Source organism: Sparus aurata, chromosome 20 (assembly GCF_900880675.1).
Source record: "Sparus aurata chromosome 20, fSpaAur1.1, whole genome shotgun sequence".
In the NCBI taxonomy this organism is placed as follows: domain Eukaryota; kingdom Metazoa; phylum Chordata; class Actinopteri; order Spariformes; family Sparidae; genus Sparus; species Sparus aurata.
This window is the reverse complement of record NC_044206.1, coordinates 18,593,292-18,606,468: the sequence shown is the minus strand read 5'-3', so window position 1 is coordinate 18,606,468 and position 13,177 is coordinate 18,593,292. Positions and strand designations below refer to the sequence as shown.

The window sequence follows — 13,177 nt, the reverse complement described above, 5'->3', positions numbered from 1 at the left end:
CTTTATACTTTCCAAATGTTATCTGAGCGAATCGATACAATTCTGATGTTGAAACGAGTCACTTTGTGAGGATAGTGACACTCAAAAAAAGGGTCCACAGAGTTACAGCAATGGAAGCCCACAGGAAAAAGTGTTCTTTTGTTCCACTGTTTGGCCACTATGTCAAAATGGATTTCAAGCCCAGCACTCTTCCTGGGGGCTTGGCACATGAGCCAAACTAGAAATCAAGACTAAAAATCCAATGTACCAGTATTCTACATTTGCTCAAAGTTACTTGGCCTCTCTTTAATATCTTATATTTAGACACCACTCCTGTTTAGATTGTTGCTCCTCAAGCTTGTTTCCTCAAAGATGTAATGTTGTTAAAAAGAGAGCTCTTTGTTTGAGAGCAGTTAACTGTCCATATGCATTATGATATGAATAAATCATACACTTCAAGGAATGTCAGTACTGTACCTCCAGATGTGTAAATCTGAACTTGTGACACATGACCGAACTTTGATCCTGGAAATTGTTTTTTTGGCCTCAGCGTGTCTCCCATGGCACGTGGCCTAAATAGCAACACACAGCACCATCGAACCATCCGCTTTGTCATTTCTACTACACATCACAGTTGAAGCCAGATGCTGTGCTCCAGTGTGGGTCCTCCTGAGAAGCATTGCATGCAGATGGTGATAGTGATTTAGGGCTACGCAACATGGCAGGCACCCATCCATTTCTTTGGCCCGCTAACCTTTATCCTTTTGGGCTGCTTCGAGGGGCCGGCTTGTCCCTAATATGTTGTGATCGCTGCACTCAGAGAGCCGCAGGACTTACAGTATGTGTCTGATTCCAGGGATGATTTTAAATATAGGCACAAGTAGATGGACACGTGTTTTACTGCTGTATAGAGTTGCTGTTACTACGCGAACTCTTCCTCGCCTACGGCTTGTTAAACAACTTTTACACTTCAGTTTTACTGCAGGAATTGTTTTCCCTTCGAGCTATGTTTGCTTTATGCACCAAACATAAATTGTGCCATGCATGTGTGGATTTTGGATGCTGATCGTCTTTGTCTCCGGCTTCTCTGAAAATCCTGCGCGCGTGATTGACGGTCGTCAGCGTCTCATACATATCAGGCTTCTGGAACAGTTATTCAATGCAAAGCCAGCTTCCGTTATGGATCAAATTGTTTTGTTTTTTTTACTGCACAACTATATATCCAAATTCACTTGCCGTAAAAAAGGGCGAAAAGCCCAGATCGCCAGTAAGAGAATTCCTTTGTGCCTGTTAAACTCCTGGGTGTTCATTTGTGAAGGCAGTCCTGGCTCTATGACAGCGACATGTGCAGCATATGCTGCATGTGCAAACAGACCGATGCCCAATCGGAAATTCTTGCTCTGAAATTCCATGACTTTGATCCAGGGAAGTCTGCAAACAGCTTGATCTGACCCAAAGAGCCGTCGGGCACAGGGGGATTTCACACGTCAACCTTGATTTGCCCATTTGGCCCTCACAGGGTGATATCCATTGTAGTGTAAAAGATGAGCCAATCTCACACAAAGACCCCTTTTTATAGCGAACACACGTCTCCGTTTCTGCGATTACTTAAAGACAGGCATTAGTTCAAATCAACTGCAAACCCCCCCCCCCCCCCCCCCGGCATCAAAGCAGAACATGTTTAAATGATATGCAGCTTTTTTTCTTTTAAAGACCACATTCTTTTTTTCCAGAGTAAAGTCTGAGTGCCTTGAATACTGCCGCGTGCCTGCCAAACCACTGATGTGGCAACAGCAGGTGGTGATGGATAAGTGGCATGCAAGTGGAGTTAATTACAAGATGGTTCCTCATGTTGACAATTGCTAATTTCCGCCATATGATCACGCGGATCCCTTGGTTTGGGATGGGAGGATACCTGCAGAGTAAGATAACTCGTGCAGTATCATCACTGAGAGTAATGAACATGTGGTTAAAATGGACTTCCAAAATAGAATAAGGTAAAATAAAGGATTCAAAGCAATGTTATTTACATTGGAAAAGGAGCTGATGTGGATTTCATGCCTCAAAAATGCCTCTGGCAAAGCAACTATAAGGTTATGTTGAGTATCATTTACATTGCAGGATGTCTAATGACTAAACATGGAGCTGTACTGTACAACGTGCCTACAGCGAGGCATCGAGGTCACAAACTCCGCGGCATCACGTACAGCGCAGCGCTACGCCTCACAGCAGCCACGTCTCCGCTGATAAGACATCACAATCAGCGTCCTCGGGAGAATTCAGCCTCCGTCTGAGGAAAACAAAACTGATGAGCTCACAGTGATTTCATCTGGATTATTTCATCTCAGAGACTTCAATAGACAACCAGACAAAAAAGGCAATATGGGATATGCATTATTATCTTCTATCTATCATGTTCAATTCAAATGTCATGCTGTGACAACGCTGTGTTTATTCTCTCGTTGGGTTTAGGAAAAGATGACATTTTAGGTTCAAAATGGTTCTGTTGCCACAAAGACAACTCCTCCTTGTTCAAATATAATTTTTGGGGGGCTGGAAACTGTCCTGATGTTGCATCCGAAAGATCCAGTTTCCTTTCACTCAGAGCTGGAAAATTGCTCTGCATCTCGTTAAAAGTGTCCAGCGGTTTGCTGCTCGCAGTTATTGAAAGACGTACGTCTCTCACTCGGGCAGCCATCGCGCCGAGCTGTCACCCTACTGCCACCCCCCTCCTCGACCCTGACATAAAAGTCTCCTCATACATGTCATCTGAACAAGGAGGTGTTGACGAGAGGTGATGATGGGGCAGCACGTTCTCACTCCCAGCAACTCAAATTTGGCAGCTCGGTCAGTGCCCCCAAGCTTCAAACTGTGACGCACTACCTGTAATTCTTGCATTCGTTTTTCAAGTGAAGGGCTGAGTGGTCGAGTTGTCGCTAATACATTATATGAAACTTCTGGTTACTTTCAAAATAAAGCATGCTGACAAACAGTTCACATAGTAAGACATATTATCACTTATGGAATGGTATTAGCATTTTTAAACTGTTGCAGTTTGATTATGTCTAGGTTGAAGACAATACTTGATTATAGCTAGCAAATCATGCTTGACTCTCGGTCACAGACGGGATACAAAGCCCTGGTCTCTGGAGGGACGATCTACTGAATGACCAGACTAACCACACCTTGACCTGGACTTTCCCACCATTTATATTGCCGTAGCGCTGGAGGGTCACCCATGGCATCCGACTGTGAAGCGTGGGGTTCCTGACCAGGTGGCTGGATTTGTTGTGTTGCCAGGGACAACCGCCTGGATAAGGATGAGACATACAAATTTAACGCATCCTTGGTAAAATGCCAACATTTAATTCTGCCGACATGGCTGAGAACTAGAGATATGTTCTGCAAAAAGTTATGAAGGATCCGGCAGTTTTTCATGAGTTGACTCATCCAGCATACATACCACTGTTTCAGCATACAGCCGGCATGCACGTAAGTATATGAAGGGTTTATTTGCAAAAGCACGTATCTCCCTTTTGATTACATTCTATAAATCAGGTTTTGTGTGCACTCCAGTAAATATAAATCACACTGGTGTGTCTGTTTTTGTAAATGTGCATCAGCGAGATGATTCAACCATGTTTTCTCATCCTACAACCTGTGGATTCACAACGTCTGAAAACCACATTTGAATTCACTAACCCTTTCTGACATTCCTTTGATTACATTATACATCTTTTTACCTTTAAACATGCCTGCCAGGTCTGCAGCTGTAGCTGCAAGTTTCCCCATTCCCCGTTCCCCCACTCTTTCGTGATATTGCTTTAGTCATTTCAACAATTTAATCATGCATGCAGGCTGCAGTCAGATGGCTGTGACAGGTGTGCATTGCCAAATTACAATAAGGACGCGTTCATGGTATACGGTCATTAATCAACTATGACGATTGATTTGAAATTCATAGCAGATTAGATATCAAAGCCTCTGCTGCGCTATTAAACTCCATTTTACTCGCATGGACTCACCTTTTTATGATTTGTTTATACGTAGGAGTATGGAATGTTTGATGCCATTCAAGCTGTTCAAGTTGTTTTTTTTTTGGCAGGCAGGAAGAAGAAGCATCAACGCTGATAATGGCCGCCACCAGAACAATTAGCTCTTATTTGTGTATTTCACATTATTAGAATGAAACAGTTCACTAACCTCTATGTGTTGACTACTTCAGGCGTTCTGTACAGAGCTCCCTTTTACCAGAATCTCCTTGGTAACAAACGGAGTGCGGCTGCTGTCTTGTTTGCTTCACACGTTTGCTCATTACTGTCGAGTCTGGCTATTAACAAACGCAGGAAGCTGTGAACGCTGTGCAGAATGCTGCTGGGGCAATGCAATACACATGAAACATAACACTGACCGACGCAGGCCAATTCTTCATTCTCGTTATACCCAGAATGCCCTCCTATGGGACTGGAGACGCTGAAGATTGATGATTTCCAGCTCCACGCCTCGACCACGAAACGCTACGGCCTTGGCGCGCACAGAGGTCGTCTTAACATCCAGGTAAGACGAGAATGTAAAGTGTCGGAGTAGCGTGGGCACGCTTGTTAGGAAATGTTGGGGCTTGCATAACAGCTTGGAGGCGTTTTTTTCCAGACAAAGCCAAAAATATAATTGAGAGATAGTTTTTTTTTAATTCCAGGGTCAAGTTCATCGTCGGCTTTTTGCTTCAGCTCAACGTGGACGACATTATAATTCTGCTTCAGCTCTTGGCGCGTTCTAATACCTCAGGGCTTACTCAACAGAGAAAGTAATAGCGTTGCCATCAAACCAAAGGCACATCCCCAAACCTAATAAAAAGGATTGGCATCTGGGAAGAAGAGGTATTTCCTGTTAGTGCAAGCTGTGCTGTGAGGGTATTAGAATGCGTACGGTCTGCAGCGAGCCTCGTCTTCTGCTCCGCGCTGCACAATTAATGAAACACACACGCACGCACACATGCTCCTAATTCAGTCAAGACCGTGGCGAGGCATTATGTTTCAGGAAATCAACAAAACAAAAGGGCTTATTGTTTGGGTTGTGTGTGCACCTCCGTGTGCGACCGTGCGTCGGGGATCACTGACGGACCGAGATAGCGTCCGCTCGAGAGAACAATTATCTGTAAATCGGGAGAACAAACATGGAAAGCAGATGTCGACCTGTTGAATCAGGCCGGTGTCCAGTGAACTCGGGGGTTTCTTTCCACTTTTGCGGCTGCTGCAGTTTGTTTAGATTCCAGACACCAACAGCTCCGTGGCAGATTTAGCTTCTCCTTTTGATACGAGGAGACGCACAACAACAGGAAACAGGAACGAAATGGCACGAACTCTCCAGAAGTGTTTAGAAGAATTAAATACTGTGTGCTGCAGCAAAACGCACGCAGTCATTTGCGCGAGTTACGGGATAGATGTGCCAGATTTGTTTCGTTCAAACGTCTGCACCTGGATCGGCACGAAAAAAAAAACAAATCTCTCGCTCCACGGCCAAACCTCATCCATATTCCATTCAGATCTCTCCTCCGAGAGGTTTCATATTCAACAGGCCCCCCTCAGCGGAATAATATTCCGATAACACAAATCATTCAACACTTAATTAGATGTAGATTTTTGTTTAAGGTATTTGTTTCATGGACGCTGAACACCTGCCTCTCCCGTCTGCGAGTAATTGAAAGAGGGCATCGTTTAGAGAACGATCGTTCGGACACACACACAAGAACACACCAACCAATCAGCTTAAGTGTGTGTGTGTGTGTGTAATGACTATGGTTGATTTATTATACATGTGGGTGTTTATGGGATGCATTGTTGCCAAGTACTACGCTAAACTATGTCTCTGGCCTTTTACAAGGTCTAACATTATCGACGCACACAACTTGTACACGCTGCATTTCTTCTCAGCCCCTCGGAGGGTTTTACGAACTTCTCCTTTAATAAGGGATTATTTTTTCGATTTTCTCTATGTGTGGATTTAATGCCAGCTTGTTTCAAACACAGAGCCACACCAAATGTTGTCATTTGTGAGATGTGTGTGTGTGTTGGCTCCACCTCATCCCTTCCTGCATTGACCCACGAAAATGACACTTAAGTACTTCAGTATTTAAGTGTCAAAAGTCATTTTCGTGACTGTTGACACTCATACTGTTCATAAAACTTAACTGTAATTCATAAATTTCATAGATCATCACTTAATAATGACGTCTCCCCTCTAAATTCACAGTACGTACCTTTAATATGGAAACGCAGGTGTGAAGTTATTCCATGTTTATCTTGAAATAATTAGCTGCTCCACATATTGCCCGACACTGTTTCCCGCTGTACATCAAAGAGAGTCGACAGTTCTGATGAAGAGGTCGCCAAATTCTGCACTCAGCGTGTACAGCGCGGCGTGTCATCGCCATGTTTACATTTCGGATGAAGATGATGAACGATGTGGTCTGTCAGCGTAGGATGTGACTGTTCACACATCTCGCCCTGAGCCGACGGTGTCAACCGGCCTGGGCTTTTCGTGAAGATAGTATCACTTCATGCATTATAATTAGTTAAACATCTTCATCCGATGAACCGAGCGAGTGTCGTGAACATGTGTGTCCTCGCGTTACGTCGGTGAAATGCTCAAACTGGTGCAGAAAGTTGAGGAATGCGGGGAAATGGAAAGCTCTGTCCGACAGATGTGTCCCGCGTTCATTCCCGTAACTTCCCTGGCTTTGTTTTGCTTCTGTCCGCTCCCTTCACATACGATCTAGTCAACTTTGAGTGATGTATCCTGTACCTGTATGTATCATGGTAGCACACATTCTTATCTAGGGAGCATATTTTAGATTGTCAAAGATTAAGATCTAAACCTTGTTGGCTCCTGGGTTCTACACCCTCGCCACTGCGTACACTGCAATACAAAATCTTTATTGAATTTGTAACAAAAACTAGAAAAAGGCAGAGGTTGTCGGCATTACCAGCTGAACCGTACACTGCTTGTGTATTTGTGTGTCCACATCTGGGATTAAAATCCTATTCCCTGGCCTGCAGGCTGGCCTTTATGAAGATGACCTCTATGATGGGGCCTGGTGCGCTGGGAGGGATGACCCGCTGCAGTGGTTCGAGGTGGACGCCAGGAGGCTGACAAAGTTCACGGGGGTCATCACACAAGGCAGGAGCTCCCTCTGGTCGTGAGTAGGAAACCCTGCAGACATACACGGAGAGTTGCAGATGGTCGAGGATGAGGATTTTCTTGTCCAAGCTTGAAAGGATAAATGTGTGTGTGTGTTATGTTGCCTTTAATCCTGGTGATCTCTGGTGATGTCTGTTTGAAGGCTGTTTTAAACAACCAGTGGACATTCATTGACTTGATAATCCAGCACATTTTAAACAATATTTTTGCAAACATGACATTACACATTAACATTAACATAGTCTCAGCAGCAAATAGTATATCAACAAATTAAAAGCAAATAAGGAATAAGATAATAGTTAAAACACTTAGATATAAAGATGTATTCATTACAATGTACAGAAATCTTGAAGATTACATGTGCTACCTCACCTTCCCCCGTCCTCACCCCAGTCTTTTTGGCCTTTTTATCGCTTTATTGATAGGTCAGCTTCAGAGGTGACAGGAAACAAGGTCAGATAGAGGGGGGATGAAGCACAAAACCTTGTTGGCGAACCTGGGGCTGCTGCAGCAAGGACAGTGCTTCTGTACATGGGATGCACACTCTACCAAATGAGCTGATTGGCGTCCCGATCCGTATATTTTCAAAAGACGAACCAGGCCTTGAAAATATCTGTCTGATTTATTTTGTTTTTTCGATGCGGAGAAGATACGTATCAGTTGAGCACCGTCATTTTTCTCACCTTCCCTTCGTCAATTTTTTTTTTCTTTTTGGTTGTATTCATCATGAAGTGTAGGATCACATAGCTGTCAAGACGGGCTTGGGCAGGTAATGCTAGATGTTGAGAAATTTTACCCAAAACCACAAAAGTGGATCTTAAATGTGGCGCTTAAGGACACATCATGGAATCACTCTTCAATAAGATTCATCCTCTGGGGACCATGAATGGACAACATTGCATGGCATTCCATCAAATATTCATTGAGATAAAGTCAGTCTAGATCAAATTGATGGATTGACCTCTAGTCCAGCTTTTCCATCCAAACAACCAAGTAGCAGGGTTAGTTAGCATGGCTAATCACCCGAACACAGTAAACTGCCAAATACCTAATTGAATATGAGTTTCCAAATAAATGACGGGCAGTAGACAGACAGCAGTAACTGTTCCATAACTCTAAACAACTCTTGATTTTTTCTCTAACCCAGACTGGAAAATATGACTTCACAAATACAAACAAACAAGCTTTTCAAGCCCGTCCAAATGGCGCCGATCCTTCATTTGGTGTTTGGCCCCTTTTCACAAGTCTCCTCAGATCCCATCGCTGTGGGATTAAGGATTTATGAGTTTGATCGATCGGAGCGCAGGCCTCATTCTTTCATCTCTCCTTAAAAGGTCACTACATTATAAAAATAACACTGGAGAGGAGAGATTTAACTGCACTGTAGGCTTGTTCATCACACTCAGGCGATGGGAAAAGAAGAGGGATATAACGAGTACAGAGTATTCTTTGCGCCGTGCAAATTGTTTTTACTTTTAATGATATTTTCCAGTAAGTGTTTACTGACTACAGTTTTTGGATGAGTCATCCAGCTGCGTGCCGCTAACGGTGTCTGTGAAGCTTGTTAAAATATGACTTACAGGGCCATCGAGTCTTTGTTGTATCCTGTGTACATAACTACAAAACACAAAGGGACGGGTGTAATCTCACCTCCCACGGCCTCAGCTCATCAGTACAGTATAGTCTGCTGCGTCTATCTAGAATATGAAGACGTCTTTTTTCAAATATAGAACCCGCCTACACGTCCCCATATTACTCGTGTTTTGTTTCGGAGAAAGTTACAGTACGTGTAGCCATAGTACTTCACCTTGAATTGTTCAGCCCACACACTGGTTTCTCCATAATGCCAGACCCGACTTTAAGATTTTATTTTACTGGGGAACAATAGAGACAATTTGTCCTCACTGAACAGGCTTGGGCCCAAAATTTGTATTTCTAATTAATGGCCTTTATTCATGATCATTAAATCACTTTATCGTGCTGGAGAACTGGAGAACAACTTTAGGGTTGCAAGGTTGTGCTCTACAAAGTGAGAAAACCCTCACTAACATTAATTCACATGCAATTGATGGCTTTTTAATTCCAGTATAACTGCATGTTAATATATTTCTTAAAGTGATTAAATTAGGAGCTATTAAGAGTACAATGACATGACAGTGGGTCATAACAATTATCAAATGAGTTGCTTGGAAAGTCAAAGGCTTTATAATCAATCGATCAGTTAGACTTGTGTCGCATGCGCGGTTCAAGGTGCCTTAACAGGTGATTGACAAACTCAAAAGAATGACTGTAATATTTGTCAGATAAACGGGTAAACAATTGCACACTCATACATAAAAAATGTAGCTATATAACACCAAAATGCATTAAAAATAGATTTAGAGTGACACAAAATGCAAAAAAACAATAAAATGTATAAAATAATAATAATAAAAAACAATACAAGCTGAACATTCAGAAATCAAAGCACTTCAGTTCAGTAAGTTCAGTTTTACGTTACGATTAAAGACATCGACACTCACCTCAGGGTCCCCCTGATTAATCAAAAAGCTTAAAGACAAAGGAAACAAACAAATTGCCTTAGTGTTTATCTTAAAGATTGATCATTACTAATCTGTAAGGCATCAATAAAGGACTTATTCAATGACCAATAACAGAGTCAATGGTCACCATATAGAATGATTTTCTTCTATTTTTGTGTCAAGCAGACAAAATTCACGACTTTCATGGAAATACAAGCAGCGTTATAAGAAGGTACTCAAAAGTTATATTTGAAAAAAAGTGTCAATAATGTAATCTTCTGCCTTTCCTCCGATTCGTGGCAAATTAAATCTGCTCCTTAGAGAGTAGCATCAGTCTTAGTATTAATATGCCTTTCAGTAAAATGATTTGCGGCAACACTGAAGTGAAAGACTGAAGAGGAGCGACGTCTTTTTCATTTCAAAATGCTCCTTTTTTTTCACCAAGAGAGCCCCACAACTACTGTTGAGATTTTTTCCTTACCGCCCACTCTGCTCTGTAATAATATCTGACAACTGTTGGCCTTTGTGCTTCTTAATTGGAGAGGGTAGCACAGGCTTCTGGAAACTGCTGTGTAGTTAGAGAGCACGGGGGAGATTCTTCATCAGGCTGTGTTTGTAATTTTCCTCGCAGGCCAGCGCGCTCTGAGGGCGCAGAAGACACCCATGCCTGAGACAGAATATCTCTGCAATTAGCTCTGCAGGGCATGTAACTGTCTGCGGTGCAGAAACTGGGGGGGTTTCTGTCTGTAACAGCGCTTTAATTAGCAGAACTGGGAATTCTTACCAGACTGGATCAGCTCAGCACTGATGTCTTTATCCAGAAGCATGGAAGTCACTGCCAACCTACGTACGGCACACGCTGGGTAGAGCTCTGTCTGGCACGAAGGGACATTAAGTCATCAGTGTTTTTCCAACGGACGTAGCAAACGCTCTGTTATTCTGGTGTTTTCACCTCTCTGTGCACGAGCGGAGCTACTTCTGAAGGATAATACCAGTGTGTTTGCACTTCTCCAGTCTATTTTCTCATTTGTGTTGACCATTTTCAAATGCACTGTGTACTTTTTTGTGTCCCAAGTCACAAAAGTCCTGTATTTGGATTTTTCATATTTTGTTTAACAAAGGCAGCCCTGTGTGTTTCTCATACCACTATGACAAAATGACTGCAGATTTGATAGTCACTGTGATGGATTACACAACTCAAGCAAGCTTCAGGAGGGCACTAATAGAAGTCCGTGCTGCATGGAGATGAATAGAAATTAATGGAAAACTGATTAAACCCACTATTACACAACAACTGAATTAACAGTAATAGTAATCGAATATTTAGTGTAATGTGATAATTAGTGAGCTTAAGAGGTGTTGACAGGCATATTTTTTATTATTGGACACAGCCAAGACAGCAGTTCCCCCCTTCTTCAGTTTGTTGTGCTAAGATAAGCTAATCAGCTTCTGGCTAATTTCATATTTACTGTGGCGTAGAGTGGTGCTTTCTTATCTAACCCTACTTTAATTACACTTTCTTACATTTGTGTTCTATTTTTTTTATCTGAGAGATATATATAGAAAAAACAGACCAACCAATCTCAGTAAAAAAAAAGAACAAACCCTCAAAAGACATAAAAGATCACAATACATGTTGAAAAATATAATTACTGTATAAACTAACAACAGTATTCATTGATAAATAGACAGGCCTGTGTGTGTTGACATTGAACAAACGTACAATACAGACATCTCTCTCTTAAATCTGAAAAATGGGCTGTGACATTTTAAACAGTTTAAATCTTGTGTTGAACCAAGGTCCAGCCTGCAGGTAGATAGCCAATCAGATTTCAAGGATGGTCCCACCCCAGGTCAACCCCCTAGTTGCACCCCTGTCACTGCCATTCTTAAATAAAGGTATACATTTATATTCTAGATGACAGTATCTGTCACACAAATAAAACGCTGCATGGAATTAGCTCTGAATCACCGTCCACATTTCTGATTGAAAAAAAACTCCACATGCAAACTTCACATCACAAAACTTAAAGTGATAAAAGACTTCGCCTTCACATTCGCCTCGGCGCTCCATTCACATTGAGTTAATATTTCTTTTTCATCCCTTGCTGACGTCCACAGGAGTGACTGGGTGACCTCGTACAAAGTCATGGTGAGCAATGACAGTCACACGTGGATAACACTGAAGAACGGCTCGGAGGACTTGGTGAGTAACAGACGTGACATTTAAGACTCGTATCTCGTAACACGCACTGTTTCTACAAAGGAGGTTATTATCATCGCATTGTGAGGCGTTTGAGCTCCAGCATTATTGTGTGTGCTCCGTGTAAACTAGCCTCATGTAGAGTCTTGTTTTGTGTGTCCCCTGGTTTACTGGAACCAGATGGGAAAATGAAGTCTTGCTTGATAGCAATTACAGGAGAAGATTTAGATCTCCGCTCGTTTCCAAGCTTAATGAGCTGAGCGGCAGCAGTAAATAATGATGATATTCAAGCAGATGGGAACCTCATCCTGGCTCGTCTTCATTCTCTTTTCTTACTCGGGCACGTCATGTAATTGAATAGCCAGAAACCAAATACAAGGAGGACCTTGACAACAAACTAGAGCGGCAACTTGTCGCCGGTGTGTGTGGCCGTGGAGTGATAACAACATTAATATCATCAATGAACATGCAGATCAGATTAAGGTGATATTTTTGAGTGAAATCATATCCTCGCCGCTCCCCGGTGTGGTTCGCGTCTCAGCTAATAACATTTTTGGTGTAACTGTACACTCCCTCGGCTGCTGATGTCATCCATGTGGGAGATAATACCCCCTGCGGCAATTTAGTCCCCGCTACAAGCTTCCCTCTCACCCACTCGCCCACCTTTTTTAAGCCAAATGCCAAACTGCACTGTTTGTCTTTCAAAATGCCAAAAGGTGCAGGGAAGAGGTTTGACCGTGGGTGTTAGAATTTACAATAAACTCCCAGCAGTATCGAGGTTTAATGACATTCTACAGGTGCGTGAATGTGTGTGCGCGTGGAGGGTGATGTGGACCGAACCATGGAAACAAAACTGAATGCATTAGCCCTCTCTCCAGAATACTGATGGCGGTGTTGGCAGTTAACCACAGATACATTCAATTTGTACATTTCACATGTAGAATACAGTAGAATACGTAGAATACAGTGCACAAGCTGGCCTTCCTCCTCAGGGAAAGCTACCAAACAAGACACCGTTTGAATCAGCAAAGCTAGAAAGCTAGAAAAGCTGTTCGAGACCACCATTCACCTCCCGTTTCAACTGACAAAACTGGGTAATCTGAACGACAGTCAGAACATCTCAAGCTGTGTTTGTGCCCAAAAAACAGGTACTTCTAGCACGATGTCAAGAAATCTTTGTGCCGTTTTTGTGCTCATGAAACTGAGTATTTTTTATGCATGAACACCGCTGTCCGTCCATTCTTGTGAAGGTGATATCTCAAGAATGCATCAAAGG

At 42.6% G+C, this 13,177-nt stretch overlaps 1 protein-coding gene across 1 annotated transcript in view; it reads left to right on the top strand.

Annotated features, from left to right (window-relative positions):
• cpxm2 (carboxypeptidase X (M14 family), member 2) overlaps window positions 1-13,177 on the top strand; it is a 33,748-nt gene that overhangs the window by 6,101 nt on the left and 14,470 nt on the right. The window contains exons 3-5 of the mRNA XM_030399268.1: window positions 4,427-4,536; window positions 7,035-7,174; window positions 11,820-11,904. Coding sequence (XP_030255128.1) covers window positions 4,427-4,536; window positions 7,035-7,174; window positions 11,820-11,904 — 335 coding nt within the window. The remainder of the gene's footprint in view (window positions 1-4,426; window positions 4,537-7,034; window positions 7,175-11,819; window positions 11,905-13,177) is intronic.